The following is a 20,795-nucleotide window of genomic DNA, read 5'->3' on the forward strand; positions in this document are numbered from 1 at the left end:
TTGCTATGGTAACACAAAAACTACAGTATTTAATCTGTTGCGGTGATTCTACAGTTGCTATGGTAACACCACAACTATAGTCATTAATCTGTTGTGGTGATTCTACAATAATATAAATAAATGACTCAGTACTGTAGTTTTCTACAGCTATAGGCTATATTACACTACAATACACCACAGTTTACTGTAGTACAAACTAGTATAGTACAGTACAGTGTTTATTACACATTCACTATAGTTAATACTTCTCTGTACTGGTGCATTTGTTAATAAAATGTTGCAAATACTGTAATATATGAAGTATGAAACACTATACTATAATATGGCTCAAATGTAAAATGTGGGACGCTTTATTAGAATTAATTCAGCGTTTCTTTCAAACACTGAGTCCTCTCACTCTCTCTGAGTGTGTGTAAACCTAACTTAACCACTCCTGACAGCATCCGACCACAACAGTCAACAACCTTCTCACCGCAAACAAGAGCAGGAGATCCTGATGGAGGAAACCAGAGAGACGGAGATAAACCTCTGAAACCACTAATCACATTACAGAGACCACGGAGACAGGAAACTGTGGCTCACAGACAGGAAGTGACATCACAACATGCAAGTCCCTCATGAGCACTAAAGCCAAAGTCCCTTTAAAGCAAGTCGCTTAACTCCATCCTTCAGCCAATGGTTCCTGGGGGTTGTTTTTGTAAAAATGAGGTCCGCAGAAAATGTGTTTGAGGGTTTAAGGAGGACAGTTGGTTCATAAATCAGAGCTCATGCGGATCAATGAGAGACACTTGATTTGTAGGCCAGGGTAAACGACTCTTAAAGGACAGCTTGAAATGGACATCTGTGAAGCAAACAGACAGAATAAACCCCTCTGCCACAATGCTAGAGGGAGGGTAGCGGTCGCCAGGGTGTTGCTATGCAGCTGCTAGGTTTCTAAGCCATTCATTTCGTATCTATAGCTAACTAACTTCTTGTATACATTATCTATTTATTTTTCAAAAAACAAAACAAAAGCTTTAATGAAACAGTTTCAAATAACAATACAAATAATATCAAGTCACCTCAAAAAAACGGGACATTTATCTTTAAAATATATATTTTTTGGCTTTCTCTGCCTCCTGAATCTGAATTTGACATCAAATATTTTCTAAATCATAATCTTGTTTTCATTTTTTGTGAGTGTTTTTACTCTACTAAGTTAAACAAACATTATTTTTGTATAATTTGTGATTCAGTGATATAAAACACATTCAGTGTCTGCCTCTACGTTACATGTTTAGGATTCATTAATAGTTGATTAATTTTGTGTCGACTCTTTTACTGTGATTTCAGCCAATTTCTCATTCACAATTTACAAACAATCATATGATGAAAACGCATTCAATTGTGTTTTAGACACGCCATGTGGAGTCTGGTTTGAGGTTAGCATCTGTAGTTAAATCGCTAAATTGTTGAAAAAAAAATTGTCAACTGCTTCCATCTGTCGAAGATAACAGAATCGACATAAAACAGAATCGACAGATCATCAAATCTGTTATCTGTTTTCGTCATTATTGTCGACTCCGTTACCGTTTTATGTTAACTTGTTATTAACTCTGTTGTCCTCGACTGTGTTTTTCTTAACTCTTATCGTCAACTCTGTTATCGTCGGCTTTGTTGACGAAGACTCGGTTTATGTGGACTCTGTTACTGCCGACTGTTTTATGTCAACTCCGTTAACGTCAACTTTATTCTTGTCAACTGTTACTCTCGACTGTTGTCCTCGACTCTGTTGTCATCAACTCCGTTATCGTCTACTCTGCTTTAAGTCAACTCTGTTGTCCTCAACTGTGTTATTGTAAACTCTTATCGTCGACTGTTTTATGTCGACTCCGTTATTGTCGACTTTGTTTTTATCAACTCTGTTACTGTCAACACTGTTGTCTTCGACTTTGTTATCCTCGACTCTGTTTTATGTCGACTCTGTTGTCTTCGACTGAGTTATTGTCAACTCTTATGGTCGACTCTGATATAGTCGACTATGTTCTCGTCAACTCAGTTGTCGTCGACTGTGTTATTGTCAACTCTTATAGTCAACTCGGTTTTGTCGACTCTGTAGTCCTGACTGATTTATTGTCAACTCTTATCGTCGACCCTGTTGTCGTCGACTTTGTTACCGTTGACTCTGTTACCATTGACTCTGTTTTATGTCAACTCTGTTATTGACTCGGTTGTCCCCGAATGTGTTATTATTAACTCTTATCGTCAACTCTGTTATCGTCAGCTTTGTTGATGACGACTCTGGTTTATGTCGACTCTGTTACTGCCGACTTTGTTACTGTTGACTCTGTAACCGTTGATTGTTTTATGTCGACTATGTTCTCATCAACTCAATTGTCGTTGACTGTGTTATTGTCAACTCTTATCGTTGACTCAGTTTTATGTCGACTCTGTTGTCCAGACTGATTTAATATCAACTCTTATCATCGATTTTGTTCTCATCTACTCTGTTACTGTCGACTCTGTTTTATCTCGACTGAGTTTTCGTCAACTCTTATCATCGACTTTGTTATCATCGACTTTGTTGTCTTCGTCTCTGTTGTCGTCGACTCTGTTATCGTCAAGTCTGTTATCGTCAACTCTTGTTACCGTCAACTTTGCTGTCGTCATGTTAAGTATTCAGCAATTCTCTGCACTGAGTTTGCTGTCCTCAAGCTCAAAGTGCAGTGAGGTCACGACTGTGCTTTTACCCTGTTAAACTGTCAGTCAGGCCGTCGTCTGCTCTCTAATAACACACAGGACTTTGCTCTGCCTCTCCAAAGTCTGAATGGACAAGACGCATTCCACAGATTTTCATCATGTTTGTTTTACCGAGTCTAGCCCTTAAAGACAGACCTGACCTTCCCAAGAACCCACTCAGAAACACACCTCACCCCAGAACCACCTCACGCTAACACTAGCTGTTTCCATCCACCCGTTTTTATGCACATTTTGGAATATTGCATCGCATTCAATGTGTTTTGTCTGGATGGAATCGCTGCTTTATTCACAAATGAGGAAACATACTTATTGACCTGAAGGAAACACTTTACTAACGCCTTGGTCTTCAAGTGAATAACACAAATGCCACACTGCTGTGATCATGCATATGTGGATGAAATGATGTGGATTCATCAGCCACAGGGAGGGTTCTGGGTCTATTCCTGCATATTAGAGCCTGAGTCAACTTTATAAATGGAAAGAATGTGTGTTGAGGAATGCGGGGAATGTAAATTGAGGGTTAATTATTGAGAGTCCCGGTTCACGAAACACTCATTTACCTTCACGTTGTGCTGGAGCGAGCCCTTCAAAGCATTTCCGGAGCCTAATCAGATCTCACAACTGGATCTGTGCTGGATGTTTCCCTCAGCCAACACCATCCCTTTGTTATGAGAGCTTTAGAAACGAGCACACACAAGCTGCATCTGCATGCTCATTACAGATCTGATTATTTATGCGTCCAATCAGAGTCTGATGATGATTGGCTGTGCAGACTGTGTTTTCCAGCTGTTCTTGGATCTGATTTGTGCATCTTATGCTGACGATACTCAGGGAAACTATTTGAGCAATGTTGCCGGGCAATGTTTTCAAGCGATGTCGCTTGGCTACTTTTCTATTAAGAGTGGGCAACAATATCTCAATTGGTCGTCTATTTAAGGCATCATTTTCCAAAGTTGCTCAGCAATATTACTCATAAAGTCTCATCAGCATTACGAGTTTGTTTCCTCCATTGGAGGCACGCTGTCAAAAACAACTCAACTTTTCAGAATGCCACAAGCGTCATGTGACTGAACTAACCAATTAGTTAGTGTTAGTTTGGGTAGCACGGTGTCTCAGTGGTTAGCACTGTGTCCTCACAGCAAGAAGGCAGCTGGTTCGATGATCACCCCCCCTCCCCCCTGGGTAAATTTTAATGATAATAATTTCGAAGTAATATCGATAATAAGGTGTTTAAGTGCTTTCTGCAGCTGGCCACTAGACAGAGAGTCTGAATAATGCTTCAGATTCAGACACAGTGTGAATTCAGACTGATTATGGATTTTCATTGTAGCCGGAACACAAAAGCCCCCTGCGCCTGCAAAATCAGACTATTTAACTGAAGTGACTCACACTGAGATGTTCTCCTTATGGCATCTGAGTGTCGATGGAGTCGATGTGTCAGTTTTAACCTTCTCTGCCACTGTGACCCAGCTGGAGCGCTGCGTTGTGGAGCTTAATGACATGATGGAAACAGATCAATCAAGCTCAGGACTCAATCCAGAATCACAAGTAAAATTTCAAGCAGTTTTTATTAATTTGCCCTAAATGGAAATGATTAATAACAAACGTATTACTAACAGTAAACTAATACATAATTATTGTAAAATAATGCCAAGTGCTTAAACTGGAAACATTTAATTTGGTTATGAATGATTGTTTCGCTTATTGCTAAACTTTTTAAACCATAACAGAGTTGATGGGAACAGAGTTGACGATAACACAGTCAACGGTACCAGCCGACGGTAACAGAGTTGATGGTATCTCGATGGTATCAATGTTGATGGTAACAGAGTCGAGGATAGCAAAGTCAACAATAACAGAGTCGACGGTAAAAGAGTGTACGAAACCAGGGTCAATGACAACAGAGTCTTTGGTAACAGTCGACGATAACAGTTGACGGTAACAGAGTTGATGATAACAGTCGATGGTAACAGGGTCGACGGTAACAGAGTGGACAGTAACAGAGTAGACGGTAACAGAGTGGACAGTAACAGGATCGAGGATAGAAAAGTCGACGGTTTATGGTAACAGTCGACGATAACAGTTGACGGTAACAGAGTCAACGATAATAGTCCATGATAACAGGGTCAACGGTAACAGAGTCGTGGATAGCAAAGTCAACAGTAACAGAGCAAACGGTAAAAGAGTCAACAAAAACAGGGTTGACGACAACAGTCGACGGCAAAAGGATCGAGGACAACAAAGTCGACGGTTTATTTTAACAGTTGACAGTAACGGAGTTGACGATAACCAAGTCAACGGTAAACAGAGTTGACGGTAACAGAGTCGAAGGAAACAGAGTCAAGGCTAGCAAAGTTGATGTAACAAAGGCAACGATAACAGTCGATGATAACAGTCGAGGATAACAGGGTCGACGACAACAGAGTCTATGCTAACAAGTGTCGACATTAACAGTCAATTATAACAGAGTCGACGGTAAAAGAGTCTACGATCACAGAGTTGATATTTCCCATTATGCTGTGCTTTAGCCCCACGTGTTAACCTCAAATAGCCATGCTAACCAGACTCCACATGGCGCGTCTAAAACACAATTTTATACATTTTTAACATATTACCGATTACTGAATCTGAATGAATGATTCAGGAGGTGGAGGCAGTTTAAAATAGCTAAAGTCTCTAAATGCACATAACAATATATTTGTGTTTTTATTCAAAACTCTTTCATAAAAAAAAAAACGTTTTTGAAAAATACTTATAAGCTTAACAATAGCAGCTTATTCGGGTTAAGGTTAGGGCTCTGGTTAACTGTAGAATACGCAAAATGTACCCACAAATCTACAAGCAGACATATGTTGTTCACCACATAAATATAAACACATTGATCTGTGAGATTCTCTATGCTGACCTCTGACACACACACACACACACACACACAGAGCGTCACATGGCCAGTGCGCAATCACACGTCTCATTTAGCAGGACAGCAGCAATGAAAGAAGCATCTCAACAGTCATGTGTGAAATATTCCCCTCAGTGATGCAGCTTTCATTGTGTTCTGCAGAGCGATGTCAGGTGATTGTGTTTAGTCTGCTGGACGGATCATGTGTTGTGTGTTAACAGGACAAACTGGAGTCCTCCAGCCTGAGGCGGGAGTCTGATAGAGCGGCCGAGAGAGTTTAACAAGCTGCAATTACAAAAAAACACCAGCAAACTGAGAAAAGATCCTCATCGGTTTGACAGCAAACATGCTGCAGATTCTCATGCTGCAGATTCTCATGCTGCAGATTCTCATGCATGCAATCATAGACTGATTTCTATGAGAATCTTGGTCCATGCAGGTTCCAGTTGGTCTTCTGCAGTATTGGTGATGATTGATGCAGATCTACAGATGATTCAGCAGAGAAATCCACCTTCTGACACTTTTACACATGATCCACTGTAAGTCAGGTTATTATTTGCTGCTCTTACAACTAAGATTGACAAGATTGACTTTTTGTCGGGTGGTGTATAAGAACTGTCCCAAATCAATATATAATATCCATTTATAATATATATATATATATATATATATATATATATATATATATATATATATATATATATATATGAGTGTAAGTTTGAGGCTTTGAGCATGTATATTGTGTCTGTATTTCTGATCGGCTCTATTCTCTGCTGTGTTGCTCTGGCTGTGGTTTACAGCAGACGGAGGATGTGATTGGCTCTCTGTGGGCCAATCAGAGGCTGTCGTTTGTTTCTGTGCCCTGCTGAGGGTCTGTGTGTGTGTGTGTGTGTGTGACTGTGTGTGTGTGTGTGTGTGTGTGTGTGTGTGTGTGTGTGTGTGTGTGTGTGTGTGTGTGTGTGTGTGTGTGTGTGTGTGTGTGTGTGTGTGTGTGTCTGAAGCAGCAGATGGAGATGGTGAGGGATTCTGGACACTGATGGACACTGCTGAGATCAAAGCACACACACATCCTCACAGCATACATGTGTGTGTCTGACTGTGTGTGTGTGTGCGCAGTATGTGCGTCTATGTGGTGTATGTGTGTGCTTATGTGTTTCTGTATGTATGCATGTGTGTGTCTGTGTATGTGTGTGAGAGAGAGAGTGTACACGAGTTTGTATATGGGTGTGTGTGTGTGTGTGTGTGTGTGTGTCTATGTCAGTGTGTCAGTGTATGCGCCTATGTGTTTCTGTGTCTGTCTTTGGGTCTATGTGTGTTTGTGTGTGTTGCATACAGCTACATCATTTCGCACAGCCCCAGAGTTGACCTGTACATAAAGACACACACTGAATGTGTTTAATATTACTGAAAATGGAGGATAAAATTACAGACAATATTCAGAAATAGCTGTATGAGTCTTCAAGTTAATAGTTTCAAGACAAAATGCACCTAAATACACATGTAAACATTATTTAGTTAAAATACACACATAAAAGACACTCTAGCGCAGGGATGTCAAACTCGATTCCTGGAGGGCCGCAGCTCTGCACAGTTTAGTTCCAACCCTGCTCCAACACACTTACCTGTAGGTTTCAAACAAGCCTGAAGGATCAATTAGTTTGATCAGGTGTGTTTAATTAGGGTTGGAACTAAACTGTGCAGAACTGCGGCCCTCCAGGAACTGAGTTTGACACCTGTGCTATAGTGGGAGACAGGTAGAGTTTGGGGCCGGTTTAACGGTACAGACAGATTTAATGTTTGTCAAATCTGTAACGCAACATTGACTGCGTATTACTATAGTAAATATTCTGCATTGTGTCCTTCTGAAGGTGAAATGTGCTCTTGTTTCAGCTTAAACGATTCTTTGGGTGTGAGGTTTTTTATTTTGACTCTTGGCGCGCACGCGCACACACACACACACAGTGTGAGAGCGCCGTGTTTTGTGTTGTGAGATTTACAGAAACACACACACACCCTGAAAACACTTGTTCAGTCTGACGCGGCACGGAAGCGAGAGCCAGGAGAGAAACTCAAATGTGCACCAGCAATCTGCTCATCACCGGCTTTCAATCACACACACACACACACACACACACACACACACACACACAGACATAAAGACACAAAGACACACACACACAGAAATTTACAAAGAGAGCGAGAGAGAGAGAGAGAGAGAGAGAAACAAACAGACATAGAGAAAGAGAGAGAAACACACACACACACACACAAGACAAACACAGAGTCACACACAGACACACACACACACATACACACACAGGCTCTTGCCAGCTGTAAATCAATCCACTACAAAGAAGCACAGCGCTCTGAAAGAACTAAACAGCTCCTGAGAGAAAAACACCAACACACACACACTAAATCTCTTCACACACACACACACACACAAACACACACACGCACACACAGACACACACACACACACACACACACACACACACACACACACACACACACACACACACACACACACACACACACACACACACACACACACACACAAAAGAGTACTCTTCCAAACCTGGAGAAACATGTAGGTTTCATTCAGGGTATCTTTAAGGTGTAATATGTACATCTAGAGTGTGATATGGACCCTTAAGCTGCTAACATGTATCTTTAAGGCACAATATGGTTCTTTTAGCTGCTAATAAGTGTCGCTTAAGGTGCAATATTGACACTTTTGCTGCTATTATGTATCTTTAGGGCACTATATGGACCTTTAAGGTGTGATATGGACCCTTTAGGCACTAATATGTATCTTTTAAGGTGCAATATGGGATCTTTAGGTGCCAATTTGTATCTTTAAGACACTATATGTAACTTTAAGGCACAATATAAACCCTTTAAGCAATAATATGTATCTTTTAAGGCACAGCAATGACACTTTAGGTACTAATATGTATCTTTACTGCAAAATGTGGACCCTTTTGGTGCTATTAAGTATTAAGTTCCTTTAGGTGTTTTAATGTATCTTTAGGGCACTATTTGGACCCTTTAAGTGCTAATATGCATCTTTAAGCGAGATGTGGACCCTCTAGCTGCCAATTTGTATCTTCAAGTAACTACATGGTCCTTTAAGCTGCTAATAGGTATCTTTTAATGCACAATGTGGATTGTTTAGTTGCTAAAAAGCATCTTTAAGCCCAATGTGGTCCGTCTGGTGCTAATAAGTATATTTAAGGCACAATATGGACATTTTAGGTGCTATTATGTATATTTAAGGCATATGTGAACCTTTAAGGTGCAATTTGGGCCCTTTAGATGCTAATATGTAACTTTAAAGCACAGTGGGAACATCTTAATCGCTAATATGTATCTTTAATGTGCAATATGGTCCCTTTAGGTGCTAATATGTATCTTTAATGTGCAATATGGTCCCTTTAGGTGCTAATATGTATCTTTAATGTGCAATATGGTCCCTTTAGGTGCTATTGTGTATCTTTAAGGTGCAATATGGGACCTTTAGTTGCCAATTTGTATCTTTAAGATACTATATGCAACTTTAATGCACAATGTAAATCCTTTAAGCGATACTATGTATCTTTTAAGGCACAATAATGACACTTTAGGTGCTAATATGTATCTTTACTGCAAGATGTGGAACCTTTTGGTGCTAATAAGTATCTTTAAGGCACAATATGGACCCTTAAGCTGCTAATATGTATCTTTTAAGGCACAATGTGGACCCTTTAGGTGCTATTATGTATATTTAAGGCACTATGAACTTTTAGGGTGCAATTTAAGCACTAATATGTATCTTAGCATTTTGTGCACCCCTTAAGTGCTAATTAGTATCTTTAAATCCCGATATGGACCCTTTAGGTGCTAATATGCATCTTTTAAATTCCTATATGGAGCCTTTAGGTGCCATTACATACTCTTTAAGTACAAAAGTGTTCCTTTTGAAAACACCAACAGGCTAACTTTAGGCTATCAGTTGTACAGTAATTGTGCATTAGTGGACCAGAGTTTATTCAGTATGGTGGCTCGTTTAGTCTTGAATCAGACCTATGAATGATTTGATTTTGCTGCAGATGATGTGAAATCCAGCAAAGCGGCACTAAACTGACAGAATCCATTTGGTAAAGGTCCAAACAACAGGTTTTTAGTAAGAGATCAGCAACCCTCTGAAAGTGCTGAGAGACTCCATTAGCCTGAGCTGAGGAGCAGAAACACCGCTAAATTAAACATGACCAGCCCCAAAAATACAAAAGAGCCGCCAGTCTGCTGTGTGAAGAGTGACGATGGCCTGAACGTAGCGCTGTGCAATAGTTCAGATAAGGGAAATAATCTAGTTTTTCATTCTGACAGGAGATTATTTGGCTTGTTTTAATGAAAAACTCACTTAATTTCGACTCAATATTTCTAAAAACAGGACAAGTTTTGCTTTTATAGAAAAAGCTTCTTGATTTAGGAGTTTGTAGATATTTGGACTAAAACGAATGGAAAAAAATCAAAGAAAAGCATTTTTTGCAATGTAGCGTGAGCTAGCATAGCATGCGGTGGGATGCTCGAGGGTTGGAAAGTGAAGAGCCCTGCGTCAACAAACAGCACAAGCCATAAAACACACACACACACACACACACACACACACCTGAACACAGCACACAGCGTGAGGCGCGCTGCTCTCCAATCTTCCCATGCTTTCAACCACAGGCTTAAAAAATGTATGACCCCTCAGAAAATCTATTCTCCACAGCCGCAGGCGAGAGCGGAGCGAATCCGGCATGATCTCTGGCCTCAGACCAGCGCATTAGCGTTTACACCGCTGACAGCGTCTGTGTTTGACGACAACACACTTTCTGTCCTTACACAGAGTTCATGCTCTGCTAATGTCTGGAAAACATGTATGTAAGGATTAAAGGGGAGCTATTATGCAAACTTCACTTTAATAAGGGGTTTAAGCCCAGTTGTGTGTCAGCAGTGTGTGAATATCTCCAGTCTCTAATGGTCAACATGAGTGAATTGTGTTTGTTCTAATCAGACTTGATGAAATCAGTCTGCAGAAACACTTTGATTGACATTCTCCCTTTTTATGATGTCATCAGAGGGGGATAGCCCCGCCCACTAGTGCCCATCTCTCCTTCATTAGCATACGACAGTTAGGCTGTTTCTCAATATCAAGTACGCAAAGTTCGAACTTGTAAGAATGAACTCCCGAAGATGCGAGGACAAAAGACAGGTACTTCTTCAAATGGAACAGCAGTGTACTTTATAACGTCACTTACCCCACCATGGATTCATCAGTTTCACTGTACATTAACAATAAAATGATTTAATCAATATTATATTAATATTATAAATCTACATTTTTGATTTAAGTAAATGTACACAATCATATAAATGTGAATTAAAATGAGTTATTATACACTGACACGTGTCTTTGATTATCAGATTTATTAAACTACAATGGTAATTATAGACACAATAAGAAATAGAGACATACACGATAAGAAATAAAGATCACGTCAAACTATTTGGTAAACAAAGACAAACATTGTACAACACGGTAACATAATTAAAGACAATTATAAAAGGTAACAAAATATTACACCTGAGAACAACAATAGACTTATAAGACCAAAAACTGTCCGTAAGATATTCACAAGAAGAATTAAATATCATGTTTTAACTACAGTGGAGTGATGAGGTCAAGCGGTACATCCGAGATGGACTGCGTTTTAAAATGGCATTTTTGATCAAAAACGATCCGCGTCCACACTAGCGTTTCACCTAGCGTCTCTGATCATATCTCCATGCACACTACGCCACCAAAAACGTATATCACGTGACCATTCGTGCACTCTGGGCATGTGCATTCTAGTATAAACAGGAAGCATGCGTCTCGCTTGGCATTTGGTTATTGTTAGTCAACAAACGCCGATTGAACAATGAACGCGACGGCAAAGAAAGCAAGAGAGGTATTTTTGTGGACAGACGATGAGGTCGAGTTGTTACTAAACAAAACAAATGAATAACTGCACAACAGCGCCTAAAACAGACAATAGTGCAAACAACGCTTCCATTTCTGTGTCCGTGTTGTTGTTTACAGTGAAGGTTGGTCTGCTGTCTTCCGGTATTGTTAAAGTCATGTGTTATAGTCATGTGATAGGGGCTTGACGAATAAGGGAAGGATACGCAATGACACAAAAGCCCCAATCAGGTAGCGAATCTCAGCAGCCCTGCCTCTGTTTTCAGATGTCGCCGTTTTCCCTCATCCACACTGAGACGGAGCAGCAGCGTTTCAGAATGAAAACAACCTCTCCAGCGTTTTCAAAACGCTCCGTTTTCGGCGCTCGAGAACTCCGGCGTTGTGTGGACGGATGGCGTAACCGTAGCAAAACTTAAGCGTTTTAAAACGAAAACGCATTAGTGTAAACGAGGCCGGAGTCCGCATAAACTGAACCACATTGTCAAAGAAGCGCCATATAATAAACTGCCGATTCGAGTTTAAAACAACGACATTCTCGCCTGAAAAACTTTTAAACTTTATTTTGTGACACAGTAAAGGAGTATTTTTAAAACCGTGCGGGTTTTCTCCTCCACCATTACCGCTTGCTGGTTACGCTGCAATGCATGCTGGGATACCTGAGCTTCGCAAGTTCGCACAAGTCAACTCTCAATGCATCCTTGGCCAAAGCGGCAGAGCAAGTACACATCCGGGAACTTCATCTGTACTTGAAAAAATGTGAACTTTGAATTGGAGCAGTACTTTGGCGACGGTTGATGACGTTTCACGAGGACACGAGAACACAAGAAGGCATATTAAAAAACGGCCAATATCTTGTTTCTGAATCTGCCACTATGCATACACATTACACACAGCAATCTGTAGCTCCGCCCTCTTCTAAAAAGAGCCCAATCTCATTTGCATTTAAAGCGACAGTCACCAAAACACCACAATCAGGATCAAAGCCTGAAAGGCTCAGTTTCAGAGAGCTGGAGAACATTACCCGTGTGCTAATCTCAGCTCAAACTCAAACACACACACTCTAGGAACATCAGAGACTTTGAGTGTGTGTTCGAAATCGCATGCTTCCATACTATATTCATCTATTCATTTCCTTTTCAGCTTAGTCCCTTTATTAATCTGGGGTCGCCACAGCAGATTGAACCACCAACCTATCCATCATATGTTCTACTTAGCGGATGCACTTCCAGCTGCAACCCATCACTGGGAAACATCCACACACACTTATTCACTACGGACAATTTAGCCTACCCAATTCCCCTATAGCGCATGTGTTTGGACTGTGTGGGAAACCGGAGCACCCGGAGGAAACCCACGCGAATGCAGGGAGAACACACACTGTAATGAAAACTGACCCAGCCGAGGCTCGAACCAGCGACCTTCTTGCTGTGAGGCGACAGCACTACCTACTGCGCCACCGCGTCGCCATATTCATACTTCAAAGAACATCATTGATAATCGATGACTTGCTTGACAAACTACTAGTTTACAAACACACTACTTACTTGTACTACTTACAAACACAGCCTGACAGCGGAGGCAGGAGTGCAGAATTGAGGAGGCAGAGCGAGCGTGAGCTATCAGTCTCGCCGCAGGAGTTAATGCACACTATTTGTCTTCCTGCACTCGTTTACGCCTCATCTCTCCATCGCTGATCCTGATCCAGGTCAACAGCTCCACACGTCTGCATGAGCCCGCAGAAGCACACGGATCACGACACCACACAGCATTACAGGCATTTACAGACGACCCGACATCAGCAGAACACATCCAGCGCACAGCAGGCTTTCATAATCAAACCCAATACTCTTCAGATGCTCCTCGGACAGAGCAGATCATGTGGGCAACAGTAGTGTGTGTCAGCAGTGTGTGAGTATCTCCAGCAGCCCCGCCCACTAGTGTCCATCTCTCAATCTCATTAGCATAATCAACAGCCCTGAGTGAGCAGCAGCCGTCTGTCCATTAGCCATTGGAGTGTTTGAGCTGCTGAAGATGATGTCAGCATAGACTAAGAGGATGTGTCTCTTTAAGAAGCATGTGACCTGCTCTATGGGGAGTTTCTCTGGGAGAGCCAGTTCAGTGGAAGTCTGTATGTTTATTATTATCAGTGTGAATCTGAGACGAGCTCCTCCAACAATCCCCTCTGTTCAGACCTGAAGGTGTTTGTGTGAGTTTCAGCACCTGACAGACAGACAGATCTCTCTGAAGGAGGTGTGCTTCAATCACACCCGTCTCTGTCACACACTAAATAACAGAGGAGAAACCAAACCATGCTGAAACTGGAGCACCACAGCATCCAAACCAGTAAAAAGAGGACTAAATGTATTAGTTTCATTCTTCATCTAGCATACCGCACATTAATTAATGCTCAAATATCTGTTGTTTAATAGAAGATAAACCACACACACTCTCCTGCTGCTGGACTACAGTACATCACTACGGCACATTCATTTACCCATGAGCCAAACCAACCAGCCCACACCAAAACATCCTATAGTGATGTACAGCAAATACTGTAGTGTTTTTGAATCATACTATAGTAAAGTACTTGAGTATGTTGTTGTTTTAATCTGTTGTGGTGATTCTACAGTTGCTATGGAAACACAACAACGATTGTAACTAACTTGTTGTGGTGATTCTACTGTTGCTATGGTAACACAACCACTATTGTAATTAACTTGTGGCGATTCAAGAGTTGCTATGGTAACACAACAACTATTGTATAGTGGTGATTCTACAGTTGCTATGGTAACACAACAACTATTGTAAATAATCTATTGTGGTGATTCTATAGTTGCTATAGTAACACAGCAACTACGGTAATTGGTCTGTTGTGGCGATTCTACAGTTGCTATAGTAACACAACAACTATTGTAAATAATCTATTGTGGTGATTCTATAGTTGCTATAGTAACACAACAACTACAGTAATTGGTCTGTTGTGGTGATTCTACGGTTGCTATGGTAACACAAATACAGTAATTGATCTGTTGTGGTGATTCTATAGTTGCTATGGTAACAGAAATACAGTAATTGATCTGTTGTGGTGATTCTATAGTTGCTATGGTAACACAAATACAGTAATTAATCTGTTTTGGTGATTCTATAGTTGCTATGGTAACACAAATACAGTAATTGGTCTGTTGTGGTGATTCTACAGTTGCTATGGTAACACAATATCTATAGTAATATAAACAAATTACCCATTACTGTAGTTTTCCACAACTATAGTCTTTATTATACTACAACTCAGCACAGTTTACTGTAGTACAGTATTTATTACAGTATATCAGTTCACTATAGTTAATACTACAGTATCCTGGAGCAATTGTTAATGGGTTGTGAACACTATAATATATATACAGTAAAACAGACTTTACTGTAAATAGTTTAGTATTTACTATAAATTACTAAGGTACTTTTTAATGTGGGCAAAGCAAAGATGTTTATGGAAATCAGTCAGAAAGACAGAGATACAACCTTCCGATGTCGACACAAATGAAAGTGCAATGTAACTCAACTCTAAAAATTTCTAGAGAAGGATTAAACTGAAGGAAAATGAATGAATGGATGAAATTTTGAGCTAAAAAATGACACCTTTGCTAGTTGTGAATACACACCCTCTAGTGGAGAAAACTACACACTGTGTCATTCGTTCCAGAAATTCAAACGGACCCATAAATTTCACATAAAAACACTACACCTTTGTTTGTTGTGGATACACGCCCACCGTGTGCCAAAATTACGCACTGTGTCTTTAAATGCACAATGAAACAAACCTGATGATGTCAGGAAAACAATGGCAGGACAGGAAGTTCTGCATACGCAAACAGGAAGCGGACTGCAGCCCTGCTGTGTTTATTTGTGTTGTTCACTTGCATTACATTATTATAAAAGTGAATATTAAAGATAATCATGCATGCGTGTGTACTTCTGTGTGATTCTGTCCTGACAGGATGAGCTGCTGCTATTTTAGACTCATTCTGACTCCATTTAAAGACTGCAGCAGAGAAAATTTCCTCCGCCACTGGAGAAACTGGGTCTTCAGCAAACATGAGCAAAAGTGTGTATGTAGGACACTTCAGCTTCAGCTCTGCACCTTTCAGACCCGAGTTACTGCTTTATATATGAAGAGTTCAGATGCAAAAGCCTCTAAAAGCGGTGTGATATTGATCACCGTGAGAGCTGCTCCTTAACTGGAAGCGTATATTTGTCCTTCACAGGGACATACTCAGGCCGTCTGTATGCTTTATTCCACACATAATCCTCCACAATAGAGCCGCTGACTCAGCAGAACTCATCATTATAATGAATGACAGTCAATTAATGATCTTTAATGACCAGAGCGCAGGTTTAAACAGACATCCAGATGAAGAAACTGCAGACAGCCGACTCTGACAACTCCATCAGATCACAGTGTTACACTCTCATTCACTCAGAGAGGAGGAAACAACTCACACTCGTATACACAAACTAACACACACACACACACACACACACATACTCATATGCACACACAATAACACACACACATACACACTATTAAACGCTTATACGCACTAGCTCACTCATATACACACGCTAACAAACATTCAATACATACGCACACTCATATAAACACACACTCGCACTCAGACATAAACATATACACAATAAAACTATAGTGAACTGATATAAATACTGTGGTATACTTTATTTTTTACTACAGTAAAAAGTAGTGTAACATACCCTATAGTTGTAGAAAACTACAGTAAAGGCTCATTTGTTTAATTACTGTCATTGTTATGTTACCATAGCAACTGTAATCACCACAACAGATTTATTACCGTCGTTGTTGTGTTACCATAGCAACTGTAGAATCGCCACAACAGATTAATCACTATAGTTGTTGTGTTACCATAGCAACTGTAGAATCAACACAGATTAATTACCGTCATTGTGTTACCATAGCAACTGTAGAATCACCACAGATTAATTACCGTCATTGTGTTACCATAGCAACTGTAGAATCACCACAGATTAATTACCGTCATTGTGTTACCATAGCAACTGTAGAATCGCCACAACAGATTAATTACTACAGTTGTTGTGTTACCATAGCAACTGCAGAATCACCACAACAGATTGATTACTGTCATTGCGTTGCCATAGCAACTGTAGAATCGCCACAATAGATTAATTACTACAGTTGTTGTGTTACCATAGCAATTTCAGAATCACTACAACAGATTCATTACTATAGTTGCTGTTTCCATAGCAACTTTAGAATTGCCACAACATATCAATTACTGTAGCTGTTGTGTTACCATGGCCAGAGAATAGTCACGCAAGCGGGGGTCAATCACAGGAGTAAACATAATCATAAATATCAATCCAAAAGAGTAGTCAAAGGCAGGCAAGAGATCGGTTCAGATGGCTAACAGCAAAAATCAATGAACAGAGCGAGGGTCTGGAAACACGGCCAGGAAAACACAACAAGGAAACCACTTTGTGATGCTTTAGGTAAAACAAGGCTCAGCCTGATGATGGGTTACTGGCTGTGTGTGTAATCAGGGGGAATGAGGAACCGGTGTGTGCAAGGTACGAGGAGTTGAAGTTGGTTAATCATGGCAGAATTGTGGTTCTCCAACACTCTGTACCCACGAGATCGCTGGTGATCAGAACAAAGCACTATAGTATTGCTTCATACTACAATAATGTTAAAATTGAAGTAAAATAAAAATAAAAACAGAGGCCCTGGATCTGTAGCCACAGTTCACGGATAAATCACTTTACATGAGAACCTACAGGTGTATCAGTGCTCCTATCGCTTCAGGAAGACTTGCAAACCTCACACACCAAACACTGCATGCAAAACACACTAGATCTCATCAGAAATTTCCACATCCAGAGATAACACACACACACACACACACACACACACACACACACACACACACACACACACACACACAGCAGAGAGAAAAATCCAGATCTCTACAGTCATAAATCATGAGTGTGTGTTCATCTAAAACTCCTGAACATCTGAGCATGAGGATGAAGCTGCCAACAGCAGGACTAAACCAACCAAACCAGCACATCACACTGCAGAACATGCCTTCACTTTCAGTTTCTGCCACAAATACACAAACATTCCTACATCCAGAAGCTTTTCATGGACAAAATAGCGTTTGTTTTCAGAAATGGTGAATCAAAATTAGGCGAGTTTCTCCTGTAAACCAGCAGAATAATCTGACAGCGGGGAGAGCAAAACAATCCAACCCAGGCTCATTCTGAAAACACATCCCCATATTCATTTCTGAAGAGCATCAAATACATCCCAGGAGCTTTTGCAGGTTTTGTTTGAGAGGCCGAAGTGTATACTATTCACATCTCAAATTTCTCTTGCAAGTGCCATTCACGCCTGCTGTTCTCATGTACATCCACCAGAGGCCGCTGTCGGCTGACTGACTGACCAATCGACTGACCCACCCTCCTGCTAAACACTCTTTCCCTAAACCTAACCATATGAATTGTGAAAAGCACCGATTGACCCACCCTCCTCCTTTCCTAAACCCAACCAATAGTGTTTTCAAAAGCAATCCAGAAAAAGAAAAGCCCTCGTCTGATTTTTTACCACGTTTTCAGATTTTACCACGTTCTCAACCTGCTATTTACTTGCCTATTTAATTTTTTGGCTTTTGCTTTTGTCTTTCCTGCTTTCTGGAACCGTTTAGACTCCAACCGTCTCAAGTCTCAACGTACATGGCGAGCTACTGAGCAAACTGGTAACAGTAGAAAAGCCATCCACATGCAGGTAAGCGGTCAGCTGGTGTGAAAAGGAACGATGTCATGCCGCCAAGTATTGTTCGTTTTAACGAAAAAATGCAGCTATGCATACTTCTGGCTACATAATTCGAGATCTCCAGAAACCTATATAAGGCTACATTTTCAGATTGAGCCTGTGTTGGAGTAATCTTATTTCAAACCAAAACGAACATTATTTTATAGTAAAAAACTCACTTCATTTCTACTTTTTATTTCTGAAAACAAGACAATATTTTGTGTTTGTCTAGAAAATACTTCTTGATTTAAGAATTTGTAGATATCTGCGATAGAAACGAGACAGCGCCTCTGCACTTCTTTGCAGTGCATCATTTTATTAGCCGCTAATTGCTTTCAGTGGCAGTGACTAGTGAACAGACGCAGTGCTGACACAGCAATAAACCTGCATTAACCCTATCAAGCCTGACACCATCATCAGAAAATAAACAGTTCAAGCAAAAGTCAGACGCTAGAAACTAAGTCATTAACTTTCTCTACAATTATTAGCATTTATTGATGCATTACGGCTTTCATAACTCAAATAGTAACAATAATTGTCAAGGAAAAGGGCTGAAACATTTAATTTCAAGTTATAAACTTCATGAATTTGTACAACTGCTGCTTTTCTCACTTGGTTTATGTCTTGTTTCTAGTCCAAATATCAAAAAACACCTAAATCAAGAAGCATTTTCTAGACAAGCAAAGAATATTGTCTTAATTAAGCGAGTTTTTACTTTAAGTCAAGCTAAATGATCTGCTAATGGAGGAAGCAAAATAATCCAGCTTTAGCTCTGACATAAGATTATTCTGCTTACCCCATTGGCTGATTATTTTGGAGGAGGGGTTAAGTAAAAACTTTAAACAAGACACTATTTATTGCTTGTCTAGAAAATGCTTCTTAATTTAAGAGTTTTACGACATCTCGGCTAGACAAAAAAATAGAAAAGTATTTTTTGCAGTGCAGTGAATTGTGTGCGAAAGCTTTCAATAATAAATCCCAGCAGGCTTTACAGGGTTAAACACCATCACCATCATCAGCAGACACACACTGAGGTCAAGTAGCTTTGATATTCACTCATCTGGACTCTCTCCTTCACAATATAATATCAGAAAATATGATTCTCCAATTCTAAATACAGTGAAATCATATTAGCCAAGCAGCCCAGAACTGTTCCCAGTCAATTAAACAGAGCTCGTGTTGTTATGAAGTCGTATCTACATGCTATTTCAGAGCCAGTATTCACATATAGGGAGTGTGCCATGAGTTGTCACTGCTCAGAAATGAGCGAATGCTCGAATATAAAACCAACTTTAATTCAACCCCAGAAGGCTCTATAGGGTTAAACCCCATCTTCAGCATGACAAACACCGCGCATACAGAGGCATATGCCATATCAGCAACCCATAATAATCCCCGGTCGCCGCTCCAGTGCAGGCCGGAGCTCCGACACTCACCCTCGGACAGCTCCAGCTCCAGCTCCGCCAGCCTCTCGCGCACCTCCGCCGGCAGGGTCATGGCGAGGGCCGGGGGCTCCAGCAGCATCATCAGCACTCCGGATCCGCGCTCGGCCATGCTGCTGCTGCTGCGGCTCGGGGCGTCGCGTCTCTCACCGCGGGCAGATGTGCGGAGCGGAGCGGCGGGGCGCGCGCATACAGACCGCCGGAGACGCGCGCTGGTGCGGGTCCACACCACACCACACCCTTCCCTTCTTCAAGCCGGACTCATGCCGGCAGATTTCCGTCTGATTCTCCGAGAAACAAAGAGAAACTCGCGGTAACTCCGATCCTGAGCGAGACACCAGCGCCACTGCAGAGATCCTGATTCCTGACTCACCTACACACACGCGCGCGCGCAATAGCACACACACACACACATACCACACGCGCGCGCGCAATAACACACACTCATATGTATATATATATATATATATATATATATATATATATATATATATATATATATATATATATATAAACACACACACCTTGAAATTGGTGAGCATGGACTATCCATAAACATTGTTCTTCTACTGTACACAATGTATATTAACCCTCCTTTACCTGCAGCATCACTGACTGACAACTTGAGGCTCATTTACTTTATAGAAGGTGTCATTAGAAACCATGTTGATGTCTAAAACGTCTATAATAACACTTTTAAAGCAGGAGTTTATTCATTATCAAGCTATTGATTACTCAAACTGTGTTTATTTGTGTATGTGTTAATGCATTATATCAGCAGTGTTTGTAATAAATATGCAATACATCATTTAAAAACATCACAGTTTATTAATGAACATGCATCACACAAATAACCACAAAAAT

At 40.6% G+C, this 20,795-nt stretch overlaps 1 protein-coding gene across 4 annotated transcripts in view; it reads right to left on the reverse strand.

The window, feature by feature from the left end:
- The window catches only part of dip2a (DIP2 acetate--CoA ligase A), a 133,183-nt gene extending 112,902 nt beyond the window's left edge, over positions 1-20,281 (reverse strand). For all 4 annotated transcript variants that reach the window (XR_015499011.1, XM_087267241.1, XM_087267240.1 and 1 more), the window contains exon 1: positions 19,926-20,281. Coding sequence is in view for 3 of the 4 variants with exons in the window: in XM_087267241.1 (XP_087123367.1) it covers positions 19,926-20,043 (118 nt within the window). In the remaining variant the exon portion in view is untranslated. The remainder of the gene's footprint in view (positions 1-19,925) is intronic.
- Between the last annotated feature and the right edge of the window lie 514 nt (positions 20,282-20,795).

This window comes from Danio rerio, chromosome 9 (assembly GCF_052040795.2).
Source record: "Danio rerio strain M-AB ecotype USA chromosome 9, GRCz13ab, whole genome shotgun sequence".
Taxonomy (NCBI): Eukaryota; Metazoa; Chordata; class Actinopteri; order Cypriniformes; family Danionidae; genus Danio; species Danio rerio.